The sequence below is a fragment of the Cyanistes caeruleus genome, chromosome 10 (assembly GCF_971803275.1).
Source record: "Cyanistes caeruleus chromosome 10, bCyaCae1.hap1.1, whole genome shotgun sequence".
NCBI lineage: Eukaryota > Metazoa > Chordata > Aves > Passeriformes > Paridae > Cyanistes > Cyanistes caeruleus.
Window position 1 is genome coordinate 14,834,757 of NC_141710.1, and position 21,497 is coordinate 14,856,253.

Sequence of the window (21,497 nt, forward strand, 5' to 3'; positions counted from 1 at the left end):
TGATAGGAAATAGAAGGAAACAATCAGACAAAACCAGTCAGCAAGGGAAGCTGTGCTCTCAGCACTCTAAATGTTTTACTGTTGACAAGGAGTCTGTAGACAGCACAGCAAAGGAAAAGGTTAAGGAAGAATTTGAAAGAGGACCCGGAGGGAGTTTAAAGGAAGTTTAATGGAATGCTTCTGAAGAAAGGACAAAGACAACACAAAAGAGAATGTAAGTGCTTGAAGATTGAACATAGACGCCTTCAGATGAGAAGGATGAGCTGGTATGTCACTAGAGAATACTAGAGGAAGAAGGGTGGGAATAGGTCATTACAGGTCATTCAGGTAAAGGCATGAAGCTTCTGTTTGATATGAGGCAGAAATTAAACCAGAGGATAAATGTTTAAGAGTTGGATTCAAGGATCCTTGTGGGCCCCTTCCAACTCAGGATGTTCTTCGACTCTATGACTAACAGGCAGAAATGATCTGGCCTAAGTTAAAAGCCAGAGAGTTATTTTTGCAGCTAGTTGAGCATGAATAGAGAGAAACTGCATTTTTTGAAAAGGATGTTGCAGAGATTCAAGGTCACTGGAGCTTGGATGCAGGTTTTAACTCTGAAGATTAATAGGACAGGCCATAATCTGAGCTGCTATGCATCAAGATTCTCAAGATTTGGCCAGAAAGTGGGCATAATCTGGAGATGAGGAAATAGGCACAGGGTGTTCAACCTTATCTAGGACATGCGTCACTTTTTAGCATCAGATTAGGAATGTGAGCAAATGGGACAAACATCCACCACTGAAGATGGATGATGGAATAGGTACATGTCATACTAATGCTTATGGAAGTAATATTCTGATAGCAATCACACTGAAGCTGAAGATAAAGGCAATGTAACTCCACACAGGTGGCTTGAGATGCTTCTGTTTTCACATCCAGAGACTTCAGTAGCCTTTCCTAGGCTACAGCATTATTTTTCTATCATACCTACTTAGACATTAAGCCATTGGCTGCACCACTGTGATGTACACTGCCTAACACAGACAATTCAGGCAGTAACTACAGATGCCAAGAGCAGAGAAAGCAGAAAGAAAATGTGCAAACCTCTCCACAAAAGACTTAAATTCATGAATTCAAAGCATGCATTCTATGTAGAGAAGAGATAGGGGATAATTTTCTGATAAAAGCATCAAAGTAGGGAGGTTCTGCATTTGCTGAAATGTGGCGAAAAAACGTTGATATCTCAAAAAACTCTGCATGATGGAAAAAATTTTCCCACCTAACTGTACTGGGGGAATACACCACAAGGTCATATCCTCGGTGCCTATCAATTACACAATTTCCCTTGATCAGCTAAGTGTATTCCCCGGCTCTCACTGCAGCCCTGATACACAATGCAAGAAAGAACTAAAAAAATACAGCACACTGCCTTTTCAAAACGGTACCAAGAACACTTTTAAAATATATAAATACATTGAACAAAATATCTCACAAAAAGTTCCCCTGGCAGCCTCAAGACAACCAATATTTCCGCTGTGTTATTTTTCTAATCATCTCTGTTTAGAGTTTGCCAGTGGATGCATTTTAGAGATTCATGACACATTCTGCTTTTGGATGGCTTTGAATCAGCTGGCAGTAAATGTGGAAAAATCATTATTCCTAATGAAGAAATATTGATGACAAAACAGCATTTCGAGGACAACGTTGACCATAAGTCAACAATGTAAAAAGACTTTCCCCTCTCTCCCTCCTCTCTCCTAGTGACTTTTATCCAAAGGTTTTCAAGTATTTCCCAAGCATGTGGGATTCCTCAGGACACCTATGTCATACAGGCACAACTGCTCAATTTTAAGGAGATACAGGAACAGAAATTGATTATTAGAATAACAGTGTAAGAGCAGACCTTAACTTAGTTCACCCTAATCAAGTTAAGTCCCAGTGTCAGAGCTTCTGCAACAGGTCCTGGGTTCTTTGATTCATCCAAAGGGAATAGAAGAGGGATCTCTGATCCACAAGGGAAGGTTTATGTCCTTCTACAGTGCATGCACATTGTGCTAGACAAAGACATGTTAATCGTATTTGTCCCAGAGTGATTCTGACATTTTGGCACTCGGGGCACTGCAATAATGGTACAAAGGGAAACCCAGAGGCATTTTGTACATTTTGTAGAAAACAATATTATTTAGCTCACCTTACCCTTGCCTTTCTTACCTATCCTTTTCTTGCTTTTGAACTCAAGACTTTTCACTGAGTGCAAAGCCCTTGGCAATGGTTTATCGTGCCAGGATCCAAGCTTGAAGTGTCACCATTTGACAGTAGCAGGCTGTATGCATCAATTGTCTTACACAGCCTTTGGACATGAGACAGATCAATCTTAATTCCTTCTTCTTCAGCAGACGTCAGAAAACACAATCTTTCACAGTATACACAGCTTCATGCTGCAATGTGTGCCTGAAACACTTCATAAATTAAATCCAAGGCCATGATTTAATTACTGCGTCCTGGTTATTCTGCTTTAACTGTGTTGCACTTGTACTCCAGATGTACAGGTCCCTGCAGTGACCTACTTGTCATTTTTACTGTACAGCACTGTGCAGTAGCTGCACTCTCGTGTTGTTTGCATCCCTTTCCTCCAACCACAATACAACTTCATATTCTCACTTTGCTTGGCTGTAAAAACCTGACACATTCTCAGTATGCCCCGGAGGTCCCATTCCACACCACAGAGCAAACGCACTGCAACTGTGCAGGCTCACTCTGCCAACACTCTACCTTCTCAAACATTTCTTCATGCTGCTCATCACAAGATTACTGTCCTAGCTCATCTCCAGGCCTCACAGTGAACCTTTCCAACATCCCAGGGAAGGCAGAGGACTGTTAAGACACCCAGCATGCAGGCAGGGAACTTGAGACCCACACAGGTTAAATAACCCTCCAAGGGTCACACAAGAAGTTTATGATGGAGCCAAGAACTGAAACCGTATCTTCTCAATCACAGTCGGGTTTCTTTAACCACAAGGCCATTTCTGAAAAGGCCTGATGATAAGAAGGGCCTGTGGCATAAAACCTCCATTTCAGAGGGAGCTTCCAGCACCAGTCTTGCTAAAATTCCCTTCCCAAGAGGAGGAATTAGCTCCTTGTGCAGATCACTCTGTCAGCCTGGATGAGCCACACAGCAACTGAGCACACACAGTTCTGTGCCTCTGCTGCTGTCCTCTGTTGACAGAGAAAGAAAGGCCTCTGCTTCCTGCAGCACCTGTGTGGCGGTGATCCTTCACCCATCTACATCCCCCTCTCCTCAACATCCTGGGACACAAGAGACAATTTAGTTTGTTTCTGATATAAAGCAGATTACAATTAATGAGAGGTACCCCCCCAAATTATTGCAGTCACAAAATGGAGAGGACCACTCCTGATTTTCCCCCAAAAATATAAAAATTCAGGTTGAACAGTATCTTGAGAAGATGTAGAAACAATCTTACTGCTTCCAAGGCAGCACCAACTCTCTCTACAACATTCTTGACAGATACTTGTTTAACCTGCTCCTAAAAACCTCCAACAACAGAGATTTCACCAGGCACTTGGGCGAAACTAATCCCAGCAGGTACCTACTGGTACCGCTAGTGAGCCTTTCTGCCATCCAGCCACAATGCCCCTCGAGCAAGCCCAGCCAAAGCCTTCCTACCCCGCTCATGATGGGCACAGAGAAAGCAGAGAGGCTCGGCTGGGCCTACAGCAGCTGCCAGCACCGAATGGAAGCTGCTCCCCCGGCAGGCTGCTGGGTCCCTGAGCCCCACACAGGGATGAGGTGCCAGTGCCCACGCTGCATGATGTGCAGTGAGTGTGCCAGCCCAGTGGGGGTCAGTGATGCTCTACAGTATTTAAGGTCCCAAACACCTTTTTTGCAGCATGCTTTGCCTTTCCCCCCCACCCCGTTGTTGTTACATTGTGTCAACTTTTTGGCACGTGTTTTACCATGTGCGAACGGCTTGAAATAGAGCCCCGCTAACATCTGGAGACAAAAAAAAAATAAAAATAAATAATACAAAAGAGAGGGTGAAAAAAAGAGTGGGAGAAAGGAAACATTCCTCCCTTTGCTAATCGATCAAGGAAATGCAAGGGAGAGTAAAATGTACTCCATTTCCTTTAGAAATGTTTCCTTTAATGCCGATGAAAGCTGCCAGATGACAGCCGCTGGGGCTGTGTGTCCGCGGAAGAGCCGGGCTCGGGAAGCAGGGGAAGGAGCTGCTGGCGCAGCTTCTCCGGGCACGGGGGTGTCCCTGGCAGCCACAGCAAATCCTCCTCCGGGCCCTGTGTCCCCCGGGCTCTCCAGCACGCCAAACACCGTGCCATGGCCCTGCCGGACGCTCCTCGCTATTTGCTCCCCCTCCCGCTGCTCCCAGCCTGGGCTGAGCTGGGCATGGTATGGCAAAGAAGTAGTTTGAAGTTTCAAGTGTAGAGCTGGATTGAAAGAAGTAACATTTCATAATTATTATTTTTAATTATCAGAGTGTTTGTGTTTGGGGGCCAATTTTTACAAGAAACCCCAGCCAACAAATACTTTAAGGAGTGCAATGATTATATTTGGTACCAAAAAAAATTAAAAATTTATATTCTCACAGAAGTTCCCCACATTCCTGTACTCCTCTCTGATTGTATGTAGTAAGTTCAAAAAGCAAGACACATAAAAACCTTTTTTGTTGCAAAATAAATATCGGGTAAAAATTATAAAGGCTTTAAGAAAGTGAGCCTTTCCCATGCTTTCAAAAGCGGAGAAACCTCTAATTTTATTGTACTTTCATAGGAAGATAAGATTTTCTAAACCAAAAAATTACTCTTCTCCTTGGAACACATCACTAATGTTGAAATCTCATTTTTTAGTGAGATGTTACCAATGTGTGGGATCCAGAGAACAACCTCAGCAGCTCTCTACTAAAGCCCTAGTGAAGGTGAGGCTACCAGCCAAGGCTTAGTGGGGCTGGCAGGAAACCTCTCTCTGGGCAATTTATCCCAAAGCTCATTCAGTGGGAGTTTACCCCTCCCAGGAAGGACCTTAGCAAAGGGGAACAGTTGCTGGGCAATCTGCAGATCAGACAAATTTTTGCAGTTTTGGTGATCCCAACAGCAACAAGCACTGAGCCACTCCCTTTGCACTGGCACTTGCAAAGCCTTATTGCATGATAAACCCTGGCCTGTGAAACCAGCAAATATATAACGGCACATGGGGTGACACAACCATGCTTGTACGAATCTCCTGCAGGGAAAGGAAGGCAGGATACCAGGCAGAAATCACTCCTCCTCAGGGGCCATGGGCTGAGGGGCATTTCCTGAGCTATCCCCTGGCCCCCTGGGCTGGTTCTGTAATGCTGCACCAAATCTCAGGGTCCTCTTTTGGAAAGGCACCAAAAAACACCCTGTCATTACGGGGGGTGCCAGTGGCAGCAGCCTCAGGCAGCAGCTATGTGAGGCAGCTCTGCCCGGCCTGTCTGGGTCCCTTGGCAGGTGTCCGAGTGTGCTGTCCCAGCCTGCTCCTTCCCTCCCCGGCTCAGGAGCCCAGCCCTGCTGGTAGAGCAGCAGAGGGTGATTTCAGGGCTGCTGCACCTGACCCTGTCCATCAGCGATGGCTGTAATAGAGCAGAGCTGGACACCAGACCAGCTGCTCTCTCAGAGCCTTGGTGCTCACTGTGCAGCTTCTCCCAGTCACTCCTCCAGCTGGGGAGGACCAGGGACTGGCTGTCCACAGGCTCATGCTGCTGTTCAGTACAAGCACACCTTAAACACAGATCAAATTCTCCTGAACTTTCTTACAGAGCTGAACCCAGAGTGCAGTCAGAAGGTACCAGATAAGACTCACGCTGATAGAGACATCAGCATTTACACTGAGGTCAAAGAATGACCTGTCTTTTAACACATCCACAAAGGACTGTGGTTGGGTTTGCCATTTCCAACATGAAAGCAGGCTCAAGGAGCCCAAGTACAGCTCTGTGGTGTTAGGTACAGGACAAACACAGAGCAAACAATGTCCCCTGTGCCAAAGACTTTCATCTCCAACTATATCCATGTTGTACAAGGGCACTTCAAACCACTTCTGTCCCCCTGCCCAGCCAATCCATTTCATAAGCCCAGGATAGGCACCATCAGCGTGTTAAGAAGACTCAAGCCCAGCCAAAAATCACATTATGGCTGGGCATGAATGACTCAATTCACTCTTCCATAGCCTGAATGTGCTCCAGCTGGTATTCTGCAGCTTGTCTCTGCCTCGTGGCATCACTGGGAAGGTGGTGGCATAAGCTAATTTTTACCAAAGGCTCTGTTCAGTGGTGAAGATGAAATTGCCTGAATAATGGCAAAGTTTTGAGTCAGAGATGCTTCCTGTGCCATTGGATCTGGCCTACCAACCTGGAATGCCTCCTGCATGCTTGCCTGAGGAAAAACATCTGATAAATCCCAAAAAGCAGGGAGGGAACCTATCTCTCTACTGCCAAAAGTGAAAAAGAAAAAAAGAAAGAAGAAAAAAAAAAAAAAGAAGTGAAGAGAGACTGAATCTGACAAAGAGTAGTGTCCTGAACAAATGGCAGCTCTCATAGACCCAACAATGTTAAGGCCTGAGGTTTTCAAAGGTGCCTGGCTGTATGAGAAGATGTCACACCAAATTTCAACTAGCACCTCATTTATTTCAGGTCTTTTGAAAACCCTTTCACAATCCGGCACCAGCCCAAAGCTTCCTTGCTGTTTTGAAACATGTGCTGTCTGTGTGTTGACATCAGCCCTGCCATAAATCACATCCCTCAGGCACTGGAAACCACCTCACCTGTAGCGAGCATCCACTGTTCCTTGCAATGAATTCCATCACTCCAAATTTCTCAGTAGCTGGAATCAATTAATGCTGGTTTTTCTCCTCATTAAAGCAACCTACTAGACACAGGTTTCCTTCTTCACCCCAAAATCTGAGGCCTTTCCAACCAGGTACAAGGTCCAATATTTGTTTACTCTCTTGGACAAATAACAGGAACTTTACAACCTGGGATGGACAAGTACTCTGAATCTGCAGGGGACATTCAATATTTGTTCCTATTCAGAATGACCACACATGTCATAATCTTAAAATGTGACATAGGTATTGAAAGCAAAAGTCCTTTAAAAATGTCATTTGATGTTGGTGGCACCATATTTATTAGACTGATGTAATTCAGCAATAATAACTATAATTCTGCTCCTCCTTTGGGTCATGGAACCTGCTTTTACTGGCCAGGGTAGAGGGAAAATAATACTGATAACTCTCTAAATTTGAGAATAACATCCCAGAGGCAACATGCTTCATCTGGAGTCCATGGTGGAGTACTCATATCCACTATCCACAGACCATTACGCTCACCTGATTGCCACATTGTCAGAACTTGCTGCTTAAGGGTATCAAAGTTTTCTTGCTTGGCCTCCATCACAAGTGAATTAGTGCAAAATATGAGATATATATTTATAACAATTATTATTTTATTTAAAGAAAGTATGTGGAAATCCATCTGCACAATTGTATGTGTCACTCTCACACATCCTACTTTTGATTTAAAATTAGCAAGGCTTAAAAAATAATAAGTTAAAAAAACCTCACACCATAAAGCCAAGCTCTTTAGTGGCATTAAGTCTGATCTGTTTGAGGTGGTGGTTTTGACTCTAGGGCCTGTTGACTAACAGGAGGAGACACAAGAATTGTGGATACTGATCTATTTATCATGATTAAAGACTTTCCTGACATTTCACCTCAAGTTCTCTAAGAGGAGGCTCTGATGTTGACCGGCATCTACAGAGGCATGCTCAAAGTACTATTCATCACTCATCTTAGTACTACTAAGATGGAAGATTCTTCCTGAATTGGCTTCCACATGAAGGGCACCAATCCCTGTCTCCTGAACTATTCACACAACTCATGACCTGAAAATTTTGTGCCAATGGAAACTGAAACCGCAAAAGCTTTCCCTCCCTCCCATGGCTGAGCCAATCAGAAAGGACTGATTCAATATCCAGAGCTCATGATGAGTTCTGCCAGTCCAATGCCCTTGAACAGGCATTAGAAAAGGCCATCATCAGCAGGGATTGTGTTTGCCAAAAACTTGGAGTTGGAAAACATCCTGAACGTGCCGTACCAGTGACGGCAACTCTGTATGAGCAAAGTTGGCAAAATGCTGTGCTCTGAACTTTCAGGGCTCTTTACTGGTTTCCTACATTCATAGGAGTTCACTGTGAAAACAGTAAAGGTGTCTAATCCTCATTAAACTCTTTGGTGTGACAGTAGGGAAAACTGATGGACTTGTTTACATGTGGTACACAGAATCATTTGAAATCCACCAGACTTCCAAATTTAGATCTGAGGTAAATGTAGAGACAGTTTATACCAAGCCTGATTTTAGCTGATGTAAACTTAGTCAACTTCTTTTGAATTTATATGACCAAACCCAGAAAGTCAACAGTGGTTTAAGTCAGTTAGATTCCATTGGCACATAAAATGATGCAGCTTTATTATGTTGACAAAGTCAGACGTGATGGGTAGGTCAGAGAAGATATTATTCCCACCCCAGCATACGAAAAAAGTGTGGGAGACTTTTGTCCCAATGGAAAGCTACAACTTACAAAAGCCTTCAAAACAGAACCTTTTGGGACTTCAGTCCCAGTTTAGAAATTTCTTTCATTGTTTTCCATTGTTCTAAGCATCCCTGCACAGATGAGGACGTACAAAACAAAATGCATTATGTAGCTTGTGGGAAGTCTACACCCGTTATTCTAGACCAGATAACTCCAGAAGAGTCTGAGATAAGCTTCAGATCCATGTCCAAACATTAGAACACCTGCAAAAAAGCCTTAGTTCCAGTATTGCATCATGAGAAAGTCAAAGGAACCTCACAATAGCAAAAAAAAAGAGAGACACTGGCATTTTGGAAATCTCAGACTAAAGTCTTACAAGCTCCTTTTCATGCAGATGAGCCCTGTCTGAGGTATTAAGGGTCATCATGTGATATTCCCAGCTAAGAGTGACACAAAATTAGTAAATTGCCATGGGGAAACAATATTAATATTTCATTTTACAGTCACATTTGTGCCGTATATTTTTCTGTTCCTCCTTGTCCCCAGTGCACTAGAATGAAGCTACTGCACACACTGATGTCCTGAGAGTTTAGGCAGTATTTATTCAGTCAGACTGATTTTACTGTAGCCAAGCTGATGTCAGTTGCAGCATCTTCTAGTCACCCTGCTGAGATGTGAGCCACCATGTGCCACAATCAGACCATGCTCCAAAACATCATCCTGTGAAATTTTTGCTCTTTTGAACAAATGGTTCTGCAATTTCCCTAGGCCAGAACAGCTCTTGTAATCAGACATTTGCTGGATGCACACCATCCCTACATGCTACCTAACAGCTGTTACTCACAGTACAGGACTTCGTCACTTACAAAGGACTCAAGGCCACAGGTCAGTCACCTTGTCTTCCCTCAGAGTTGTGCCACACAGGGCAACAGGCAGCAGAACTGTGAGTGCACACCTTGCAGTTGTACAAAACAGAAGCAGAGTCTGTAGACTTGACACAGCTTAGTTATGGCTCCTCATCCAATGCTCTGCTGTAATCAGAGCAAAGAAATAACAGAAAACCCACCTAGGTCCCAAGACTAATTGGCTTACTGTGAAATATTGTTTTTGTTTAAAAGACCACAAAACTTGCATCAATGGGCCTTACAAACAAGAAACCCTTTACTCATGACCAGGCATGACCAGAGCTAGTGCAGGGCACAGATCTCCAACCCCAGAGCAGCAATGTCCCTCTGGACTGTTTGGGGGTGGCCTCTTTTTCAAAGCTTGTCTCTGACCCTCCTGCTAAGGCTCCTAAAACTTGCATTATCTGTGCATTTTTCTTGCCTAAGCCCTCATGAAAATATGTGACTCTTCCCTGTATGACTGAACAGAGCAGTTTTAATTCCTCACTCAATTTAGAGACAGCAGGGCAGCAAGAGACCAGAAGAGTCCAAATGACAAGCTTTCACTAGGAGCTGGCCATGTAACTGGCACAGGCCTTGTGGCTCTCCTCAGCCGCCTTTCTGACAGAGGATGCCATGGAGATGGCAATGCACCAGCTGTGCACATCTGCAGTGCACATGCTCCACTTCCTTCACCTTCTGAATTCTGCCTGTGAAGAAACAGTAGAAATAAATCTGATCATGAGCAACCTCAATTTTTCACTCTCCTCCCCTTTTTGTTGCCGTGCACAGAAATTGAGTATACATAGAATAAGAGGTTACAGTAGTCTTAGCATCAGTAGTGGCCTAATGGAACTACACAAGCACAGCACACTGCAGCCTGAGCTTTGTCATTTTATCTTTAGAAGAAGACAATGATTTTAGGCATATACAGATAAAAGATGGAATATTTTAAAATTTCCCACCCAAACAGCCACTGTTATTGTACACGTATTTATTTATAAATTTTAGGATTCTCACTAATTTTTGCCATGGGACAGAAATGAGAAGCAGCTGCCCAGCTCATGAAGATGACAACAGGAACACATGACCAGAATTAGCTCCACGTTGGCAGTGACAATCGCTAGGACTTTGCTGTCCAGAAGAGCTGGCTTCTGCACAGCATAAAGGACCCACATCAGAGTCCTTTCAAATGTCTCCCTCCAGCTCAGCCAAACACAATTCCTTAGCTCATGTGATCACAAACTCTGCACTAAAAGGTGTGGAAAGTCAATATTGCCATGTCCCAGCCATTCATCAACACAAGTGAAAATTCAAGGTAAAAGGCTTCAGACTTTCTGCAGTTTTTTTTGACAGTCACATGCTGAAGCATTTCACGGCAAGCACATCATGAGGAAATAGAGACATTTAAAAAGCTGGGGTTTTTTTCAAGTGTAATTTTAAGTGACAACAAAAGCAATTAAAACCCCCACAAAAAGTATCCCTTTTTTCAACCTGCACTCACAAAGAATGCAGCACATCATCTGCCCAGCCTGCCCCTGACAGTACAGACAGAATCAGAACATGTACTGAGCAGACAGTAAGTTATTAACCTCTCAAGATATTGTCTGGAATGAGAATTTGTTGAGGAAATTGTATATTAAAGTTCAACACTGTTGCTAACTGAACACCAGTTCACAGCTCTGAACAGCTTAGCATGGCTGGGACAGTGATTTGGAAGGACCTACAAAACAAAATAATTAATTTCCCTCATCCAGCTGTCTTTAGGAGTGCTTTAGGCTGTGGAAGATGGTTGTACCCATACTCCTAAACTCTCAACAAAGGGGTCTGCTATTGCCATGGTGTTTTACTGAACTACTTGTGTTCAATGGGGAGATACATTTTGTCAACTGTCAGAACTCCTGTCACTACCTGTGACAGGAGCTGTCCCCTGTGCTGTCCCCTTTTGACCCTGGTGCTGTGAACACAGTTTTTCAGAGGTTTGGCTCTTAGCTCACACTTCCAGAAGTAATTATTTCTACATCTCTGTGCATGTCTTGGCAGACACACAAGGAAAAAAAAGCAAAAAAAAAGCAAATGAGAAAGTTCCTAAATGAAAGCTGGTGACAAGGTATCAGATGTAGTCTCCCATATCCACTTTGCACCCACAGAGATCCTATTGCTATCAGCATTGTTTCCCTCAATGGGGCTGGCTTGGCAGGGCCATGGGACAGGCACAGGGCTTTGCCACTCTCTCCTGCTCAGCTGACACAATCTGCGCTGGCACAGTCCAGGCAGGGGACATCTCAACTGAAGGTTTCACAAATCAAAACAGGTTTACTCTTGGCTGCTTGTAGCATCCCAAATGTCTGCCAGGGCTGGCTTCTCGTGATCTGCCTGCCAGTTTGAGATGACAGTCTCCTGACTTTTGAGCAGCAGGTGTGACCTTGGCTTGTAGCCAGAGACATGAAAACATGTGTTCATGACATGACATGATGAACAGCAAGGTGCATTTGGAAACATGAAAACAGTGCAGCTTACTAAAACCAGCAGGAAAGTTTGGCTACTTTTGATTCTTTTCATTCTTTTAATCCTCCCCTACCTCTCTGCACCACTGAGAATCACTCTGTATTGATTATGCTGACACTGACAGCAGAGCTGGAATTTTTTTTTTTTTGCATCTCAGATGAGAAAGTGGGTTATGATTCATCTCACAGAATCTGAGTCAAAGCAATTCCTTATAAAAAAATCAAACAGTTTTGATGCATTTCCATCAGAAGAGAAGAGGCTGGAGAACACTCAGCAAATGAGAGTCCTGTTTAATTCTTCTTTTTAACACATTTCACTCTCAGAAAAAAATCTGTCCTTTTCCCCCACTGGAAATAACTCATTTTGAGTTAAAGACACTAAAATACCTCCAAAAGCTACTAGCAAAAGACAAACCTCCCCATCAAAAAAGACAGCATGAGACAAATGCCACCAGAAGAAGAAATGACAAATGCCACACTGTGCCCCACTTTGGTAGAACAGTGATTGCCAGAGTGGAAAGTAACAGATTACTATGGTGAATTATCAATTTTCCTAATAGCCTTGAGCTATCTAAATGCTGAAGTGTGATAACATTAGTAGGTACATTACATTAACAGCAGTTAAAATGATCAAGTGTGATCCTGGAGCACATTTTCCCCCTCTTTCTTGTTTTCATAGCCTTGTTAGTAACCCTGGAAAATAGAGCTTCTGCTCTGCATGCTGGGAAAAGCCTTCAGACTGGTTGTGATTTCTTATCAGACAAGGCTCACAAGTCCATTTTGGTTGATTTTCACATAAAATAAAAGAATGTGGCTGCAGCTTTGGGTAAGGCATGGAAATTGAAGGAATTCTAGGCTCAATTCCCACTTTGCTACTGGATCTCAGCATGACTCTGGGTGAGTCATCTTAACTCTGCCAGTCAGCCTCTCGTTTGTAAATTAGGGACAGTAATTTCCTGATCCTTTTCAGTTTCAGAACTCTGAGGGATGCACCCTGTTCCTATTCTATGTTTAATTTGCACATAGTACAGTGTGACCACAGCCTTGGATGCCACTGCAGCACAATGAGCCATAATGGAACACGGGAGCAAACTGCAAATTTAGTGCATCCAGCTTCAGAGAACAGGTGAGCTGGTTTTGGTTTTAAAAAGCAAAGAAAGGGTTCCTTCCTGTCAGGTCATGTACGCAACTAACTTGAAACAAATAAATTATACTGTTTTCATGTTATGGGGACAAAGATTTATCCACGAATGCATGGCTGGAAGGGTTTCTAACTCCAGCTCCAAAACTGAATGCCTGTGCCTTACTTGCCAGCTTAGCTACAAGTCATGACAAAAGAATGTCTTGAGGCTTTAAACACTCCAAAGCTCTATCTGAAGTGAAAATTATTTCTATAATATTACAGTCCAGAAAAACATCTACACTCATTCATAGGCACTTGCATAAACCCCCTCTCAAAATACCTGTAAGTGAGAATTTAGAGCTTATGATATCCTAGATGGAGGGAACTCCTGGTTGCCCTCATCTCCATAAAACAAGAGAAGTAACTTTCTCCATCCTGTATGTCCTAAACTAACAGTCCATCTTCAGCTCCTGGCCTCATCAAGGAGATTTCCAGCCAGGGGTCCTCCAGGTACCACAATTTGTGGATTTTAATCAGGTGATAGCATCCCCACAGAGAACCCCCAGGAACCAGCCAGCTCATTTCATGTGGAGCAAGAAACAGCCAGTAGGTAAGTCCCATTTCTACTTCTTAATGATCTAAGTTAGCTATAGACTAATGAACTGCAGCTGAAGACTTGATGTCTCACTATTCATTCTTCAGCCCTTTCAGTCCACAGAGAATTCACTTTACTTTCTAAGTTCACCATGAAGAAGCTGGATTGTCTTTGAACTGTTTGTCAAATTAAGGTAGAAAGATTTGGTTTGTTTCAATGTAGGACTGTTAAATATGGGGGTTGGCTAATAGCCTCATCATTGTTCAAATGTCTTTCTGAAAGAGGATGAGCTTTCCTATCCATCTGTACAGGCCCTAGCACGCTAAGGGCCCTCTCACAACAAAAGAAATATCTACCACCCTCATGGATATTTTTTTGGTCATGGCTATATTAATTTTTAAACAAGAAGAATACAGCTGTACTTTAGAAATACACATCCATGAATTTATCACATTTCACTCCTCTTTGAAGACAGCAGGAGATTATCAGTTTTTATTTACAAACTTTGGGATAAACCTAATTTCATTCATGGCCTGAAACCCACCTATCTTTCACAGCATACAGATGACCATGGGAATCCCTTTGATAAAATGTCACTTTGGTATTCTGAACTTATTCTTCATTAAATAACTTCTGCATCAAAAATCAGTTCTGTTTAAAAGTAAGAATATGTTTATTTTGACTGCCAGCAAGTCAAGCTAAACCAGGGAATTAAAAACACAGAAGTCATGCTGCTTTCTACCTGTTCCAGCTGGGATTTTACGACCTACAGTAACAAGGGGTAATTGTGGTTTTGATGCAAGATTTAGATCCCATCTGTGAAGAGACTGTGCTTTAGAAACACTCATGATGACAAGTCTTGACCACTCTTGTGTGGATATGAAGAGGAAAACGTAAGGTGAGTCTCCTGTCTCCTGACTCATGCGGGTACCAGGTGTTCAGGACTTACAGAGGTGCAACCTTCTCTCACTCCTGACTACTATATCTGCTGGATCTTCATTTAAAAGATGTGCACTCAAGCCTTTATAAGGCTAAGATCCCTGGCATAAAAAGATCTAGGTGCTTAGCTTCATAAAACAGGTTTCCCAAAATTAATACAGAGTAAGTGAATAGGATCAACAGCAGGAAGAATCAAACTTCTGCATCTATTTCCAGTCTTTCAAATGCTTGAGAAGCAACTCAGACCAGCTCACAGCCTCTTGCCTTTCTCATGGCTGGAGATAAGTGCATGTAGATATGGTATATTTTGCTCTCCAACCACTCACTGGCCTTCTCTTTTTCTCTTCTTACTTTGAAACTGTGGGCTAAAATTCACCGTCCAGGTTGCATTGAGATTGCTCTTAGAAATTTATTTTACCTCCCCTTGCTGTGCAAGGATGCTGGCAGGCAGAGGACTCCCCGAAGAAGCTAGACGAGGGTTGCAAGCATTGACAGAAGTGAGACTGAAGAAACAGGCTCTGAAAGCCATTTACCAAGACAATTAAAGCCCCTGGGGAGCAGAGGGAGGGTGACTCCCCTTGCGGCAGGCCACAACAGGGCCGCTGGATGTTGATGGTGCTGCACTGTGACCTCCCTGAGCAGAGGTTGCTCCCAGGCTTTGTAGCCTGTGTACAAATGCTGGAATATGGCTTGAACATATAAAAATAATGACTTGAACAACAATGGAGAAAAAGGTCCCCATTATATGTCTGTTCTTCCTGCTTTTGTGAGCAGTTACATAACAGAAAATGACTGTCGGCTCATCAGTTGTTGAAAGTCTAACCTACTATTTTCTGACCCAGATGTTGTTCAAATGAGGACAGACACCATCTTGCAGCAGAACCCCTGCCTTTAGACAAAAGACACATCACATTACATAGCAAAATTACAATGTAATTATGCTCTTGTAGTAATAATATGCTTTTTTTAATGATAACCTTTTCAGAACAGATCTAAGAGTACAGTGAAGATATGACAACTTTCAGTTTCTTTTTCTGGTAATAATTCAGATGAAACCAAGTGGCTACTTCTGCCTCTTAGAGGCTGCTGATATGCCTGACCAAGACTGAAATGCAACACAGACCATGTTCATTTTAGAGCCTCTAGAGCTGTACAGTGCTCAGAGCCATGCCAAAGGAAACAAAGACACCATGAACCAAAGGAAGTCATACTTGGACCATCCAGTGTGTCTCCTCAGCTGAACAGAGATGTAAAGCCAGTGATGGGAAGGGTTGGCAGAGCCTTGGCAGATTTAACAGTGGTGTCAGTTATTCTTTAATCTTAACTGTGACATGGCATCTCAAAGAACCATTGGAGATGAAGGCTTCTCCATGGGGGACACATATATGACTGCTGCTGCTAATCATCTCAAGCAAATTCAGTGAAAAGGAAAAAATTAAGTTTGAAAAGGTAAAATGATCTGCTACAGGTCAAGATGTCAAGATGAGAAGTAGAAAAGAAAGTCAAGCCTCCTGTTTCTTTGGCCTTGCTCTTCAACCCAATTCTTCGCCCATTGTCAAAGCCAGGGTACACAGAAAATACACATAAAAAATCTATACATCCTGAATTATCAGCTCAGAGTTAAATCAAGATTCCTTTACTGCACAAACTGAGTATTTCCCACAGGATGATTTTAGCATCTCTCTTCTCCCCATGTGCATCCCTACAGCATGCTGGAACTACAAAAGGAGACTGCTACATTATCCAATACATAAAACTGGTGGTTCCTTTGGTAGCTTTGAGCATTTATGGTAAAATACCAGTGAGAGTTTCTTCCCACCAGTCAGGGAAACTGCTGTGGGGAGTGACTCAGCTGGGACATAGTCCAGAAGGCAACAGGAGATGAGGGGCCCCAATGGCACTTTTCCAGTCTTAATCAGCACTGTCTGCACGGTGATAGAGACTGATAAGCTGCCAGAAGTCATTTCTTTCTATAAGACTTGAAACAGTGGTGCAGAACAGTTGTGATCTTTCTGTGTGTGTATTTTGTTGGGTTTTTTAAAATGTGAAATCAAGGGCTGTAATTTCCCATGGCGGCCAACAAACAATTTTGATAGTTTCATTTTAATCTCCTATAAGTATCTATTTCTCCTCCCTCAACCTTACCCAATTTCCACTCCACTAAGTATTATTTTCTCCAAACAAATCAGACATGCCTGTCTACAATAGCACATTTATCAACAGGGAGGGCTGCGATAGAGAGAAACTATCCCTACTGCACAGAGCATAAGACATTTGGGAATCCTTTCTAATAAAAAGGGATTTGATTAAAGACAGCCAACTACCACAGATCAGCACCTTAATCATCAGTAAAGAAGGAAGAGCAGCTTAGACTTAAAAGACTTTAATTTGCCAATCTGCAAAGGACTTCCCAGGAGCAGTCACTCCACAAGTTACTCCAGAGCCTACAAGGGGGTAGGAGGGGTCATACACCAAGGATTGGGGTGCTTACTATAGTAGTGTGGTCCTAATAAAGTTAAGTTAGGCAGAATACCCAACATGCATGTTTAACTCCTAAAAATTCAGAGGAATTTTTAAAAAACTATTATGCCTAGTGATATTTCCATGCTTAAGCACTGCCTTGCCAATGGCAGCTAGAGGATTTCCCAGAGACTGGATTGTGCTGCTGTGGTAATCCTGGCAAGACAAAGCTTCCAGCTGCGATCTTGCTGCTCCTAAGTGTCTCCAGCACGCTGCTGCTGGCTCCCACCACACTCCCAGGCTCCCCAGGAGGGCAGTGTGATCCATGCTCTGTGGCCAACTGTGTGTTGTGTGAGCAACCCCTGCCTAGAAGAGTTCCCCCAACTCTGAAACCACCTTCAGTGGTTTCACCTGGGAAGCTGCAGAGAGGTGCAGTGAGCCCAGACTGGATGGAAGTGTTGGCTGTCCTGTTCCTCAGCTCAGCTCACTGGGTATGCCAGCAGTACCAGACAGCATTTCCAGGGCAAACAGACAACTTTAGTGATTCCTACTCCTCTTCCTTCCCAAAGAACCTTCACCCTGCCCACTGCTGGGCAGATTCTGCTGACTACAGAACAAAGATGGCTTGATTGAAAACCAGAGATATGGCAAGTGAACTTGCAGAACGAAGTTGGTTACAGAGAAGATCCCAGAGTGCTGGCAGACCAAGTAAAATGACCTTTCTCCAGCCTGACAGTTCAAATGTAATTATTGTAACAAATTATTTTCATGACTTAATATAACGCCTTGCAGCTTTCTTGCAAGGTTAATTAGATTCCTCAATTCAAAACCTATGTGCTCTTAACCAACTTTTAATATGCTGAAATCCAGTTTTCTAAATTCAAACTAATAAAAGTGATTAGCTGACAGCTATCTGGTATGCTACAATTACCATGGCATTTAGACCTTAGGCATAAGATATTTAATGCAAATCAGAGTCAGTGTCTCTGCCCATTTGTCCTTTTTCATATTATTTGATCAATGTGCCATATGAATCCCGTACAGTTCACACTACCATGCTAAACAACTAAAGAACAAGGGCAGAGATATTGGTTGAGACAGTTAACCAAAGTTGAAAGACTCTTTTTTTCCCTCCCACACTTAATTTGTTCTTTCCACATGAGCATGAAGTTACTGAAAGGCACTGGCTGACAGCTCAAGTAGAGATGGGTATTTAGTTCTGACATAGCCAGAATTAGTACAAAACTCCAGGCCTGCACTGCCATATCAGAAAGATTCATCCACTGTGACTCCAGAGACTGAGGGAGGAGCCTGGGCTGGAGCAAATCTAGGAAGATGAGGGCAGCCTACCTCTTTTACTGTACCTAAGCACAAAAAGCAGTTGTACTCCAGAGTTTTGTATTTTGTTAGAAATGTTTCCAGAAGGCTGTATGGGGCACAGCATGCCTAGGGAGCTGAGGAGATGTTCAGCCCAGTTCATGGTTCTTTGGCACATCAGGAATGCTAAGCCTCAGAGATGAACTTCAGTGGCACTCAGTGCAATTAGAAAATCAATCAGGTGCAGTTGGTAATTACACATGACCTGCCCAGGGTAGGACTAAGGTTGTTGCTTGATTTTTCCACCGTGCATCATGCATGATTATTCCATCTTTGATTATGCTACTGTTTATATAAATAACACTGGCAAAACTTCTGAGTGCTCTGAAGCCTCCTTTCCATTTTGTCATCTCCTGCTGAATTAAGAGCTATTGGCATGGCATTGGTCTGACCTCCCATCTGATAGCCAAATTGATGACCTAATACTGAGAGACTTTATGTTCCCACCCTTTCAGCTATGCATCCCTTCTGGATGAAGAAACTTTGATGTACCACCCTCTCAAACAGAGCAGAGCAATCTTAGTCATACAATATTAGTCTGCAAAATCCGAGCTTTGCAGCTTCATAAATACAAGTGGTAAACAAAACTAAAGCTTCACTTCAGGAAGCAATTTCCGAGCTGTGAGGAAAATTAATCACTAGAACAGCTTATCAGGGTAGGTGGTTGACTCACCATTGCTCGAAGTTTTTAAGATAAGATTAGATCTTTTTTATTTTTTTAAAGTCATGATTCAATCATGTTTCTGGGAGAAACTGAGAGTAGGACATTTTGCAGTATAATGGCAAGGTCCTTCCTGACCTTGGAGCCTGTGAATCCTGTTTGTTTATCTGCCTACTTTCTTGGGCTAAAAGGAAAACAGGAAAAGTAAATGCGCTTTGGTCCATCAGCAAAGTCCTGCCACATGGTTCTGCATTAAGAAAATTGCTGTAATCAGATCTTGTGCTTCAGGGCTTCAGCCATTTGCCTGAAGAGGGCAAGAAAAGTTTCTACCTCTTGCCTGCCCAGCTAATGGCCAAATACATGCTATGTTTATTTGGTTGTAGCTTCATGTTTAAAACATCAGAATGTGAACCCAAATGGCTATGGGCAGAGATGAAGTCAAAGGCAGCAATACAGAAAATGCTCCCTGGCTATTTTCTATTCAGTTAGCCATTCCTGCTCATACCTCAGATCTCTGATAGTCATCAACTCTGATGACTATCAGTGTTTACAGAGAAGACATTTTGGTTATTAGGACACAGCCCACAGAAGGTAGAAGGTACTGATAGAGAATTGGGACTGATACTAATGCCACCTACAAGGGCAATGTTTGTTTGATGAGCACACCTTAATCTTCTCATATTATCAGATCCTTGCCACTGCAAGATCCTTGTTTGTTAGTGAAACTGTGGTCCCCACCTGCTTTTTGATTAAACAAGACCATGAAAGTTTCCTTAAGCCAGAAATGTTTCGGTCCAACCAAACTCTATAGCAAATAGATCTGGGGGCAATCGAAATGATTTTTTAAGAAATAATGAAATAAAGGAAGATAAGGAACATAAAATGAATGGCCTGCCCCAGTCTTTAACTCTACAAACTACAGCAGTTTGTTTCATAATAACATTACCCAAGCACACAGGCATATCCATCAATAGTGCCCAAGACTCTTGATTTCAGTGCAGAGTTCAGAGGCCTTATCACCTGTGTTTCATGTAAAGGCAAGATATAATTCTACACCTATAGATGCCTAAGATAATTATACCCTATACTTTTAAGAAGGAAATTAGATGCTTATCTTTTTCCAGGTAAGGAAGATGACACCATTATGAACCAATCAGTCCAAATTTGTCATACTTGTATTTGCTGGATCGTGGGTCCCCATGTATAACCAACCTGATTGACTTAAAATGGATTTCCTTTTAATCTGTGCCAGCACAGAGAAACTGAAAATCCATGCCTTGGAAGCAGAACATATTTACACTGCCAGATTTTTTTGCAGCTGCAATGAGAAGGGATGGGGCAGGCAGGCACAACAGCAACCGCACCTGAATTCAGACTGGTAGCCTGGAAGCTGGGGACAGATGGTGTGAAAATGAACCAGACACTGAAAAATTCAACTTTATATCCAGTAAGACTATAAACATACAGTGAGCGAGCATGAGATTTATGCTGAAATTACAGAGGAATTCCTATGGATGATTACACTTCCAGCCCAAGCATGGAAAGCACATCCATCAACAGTAGTGTCACTATGTTACCACTGCAGCAGTCAGGCCTCCCACTACTGAACAACGTAAATACAGAAGAGGGCCATGGACACTTGTGACATGGCTCACCAAAGTACTCATCAGAGGGAAGATTCTCCATGTCATACAGCATTTTCTTGGTCAGATGTTCCAGCTCATCCTCAGGCCTGAAGGCAGGTGTGCTTGATGCAGGTCCAGAGCTTGGATACCCACTCTGAAAAAAAAAGAACAGCCTGTGATGTGGTATAAAAGTATTCACACACAGTAGGGGGGTATATTGGCTGTTCAGTGCTGAACTTCATTCTTTGTCTTTTTTTTTTTTTTTTCAGACCCAAGGGATGCAAGCAAGTAAACACCTAACTTCATGTAATGAAAACAAACTCTGAAGAACAGCCAGTGAAGTTATATATCCTCTATATATCCTCCTAGAATGGGAAGTATCCTGTGCCCTATAATTAGATGTCTACTGGGTAGAACATAATAATAAATAAAGCAGAAGATTATTCCAAGAATAACTTGATACAATCATTCTCCAAAACTGAAAAAGGCTTTGGAAGCATTTAAGTTTGGACTTGGTAAAAGTTTCCATCACTTAACAACACAACATAAAAGACAATTGTACAGTGGTAGAGCATATGGACAAAGACAGATAACCCCAAGCTGTTAGTTATGTTCTCTTCTTCTTTGTTTCGACACAAATCCTGCTGTTAACATTAGTGAGATCAAGAGCTGGTCTAAATATTTTTGCTACTAGAGATACAAAGGTTTTAATACGTGTGTAGAAACTCAGATGTCTTGGCCTTCATAAGCTAACAGCTGCATACAGT

At 42.7% G+C, this 21,497-nt stretch overlaps 1 protein-coding gene across 19 annotated transcripts in view; it reads right to left on the minus strand.

The window, feature by feature from the left end:
* The window catches only part of LPP (LIM domain containing preferred translocation partner in lipoma), a 327,364-nt gene that overhangs the window by 57,930 nt on the left and 247,937 nt on the right, over positions 1 to 21,497 (minus strand). For all 19 annotated transcript variants that reach the window (XR_015274477.1, XR_015274479.1, XR_015274481.1 and 16 more), the window contains one exon: positions 20,761 to 20,884. Coding sequence is in view for 14 of the 19 variants with exons in the window: in XM_023933026.2 (XP_023788794.1) it covers positions 20,761 to 20,884 (124 nt within the window). In the remaining 5 variants the exon portion in view is untranslated. The remainder of the gene's footprint in view (positions 1 to 20,760; positions 20,885 to 21,497) is intronic.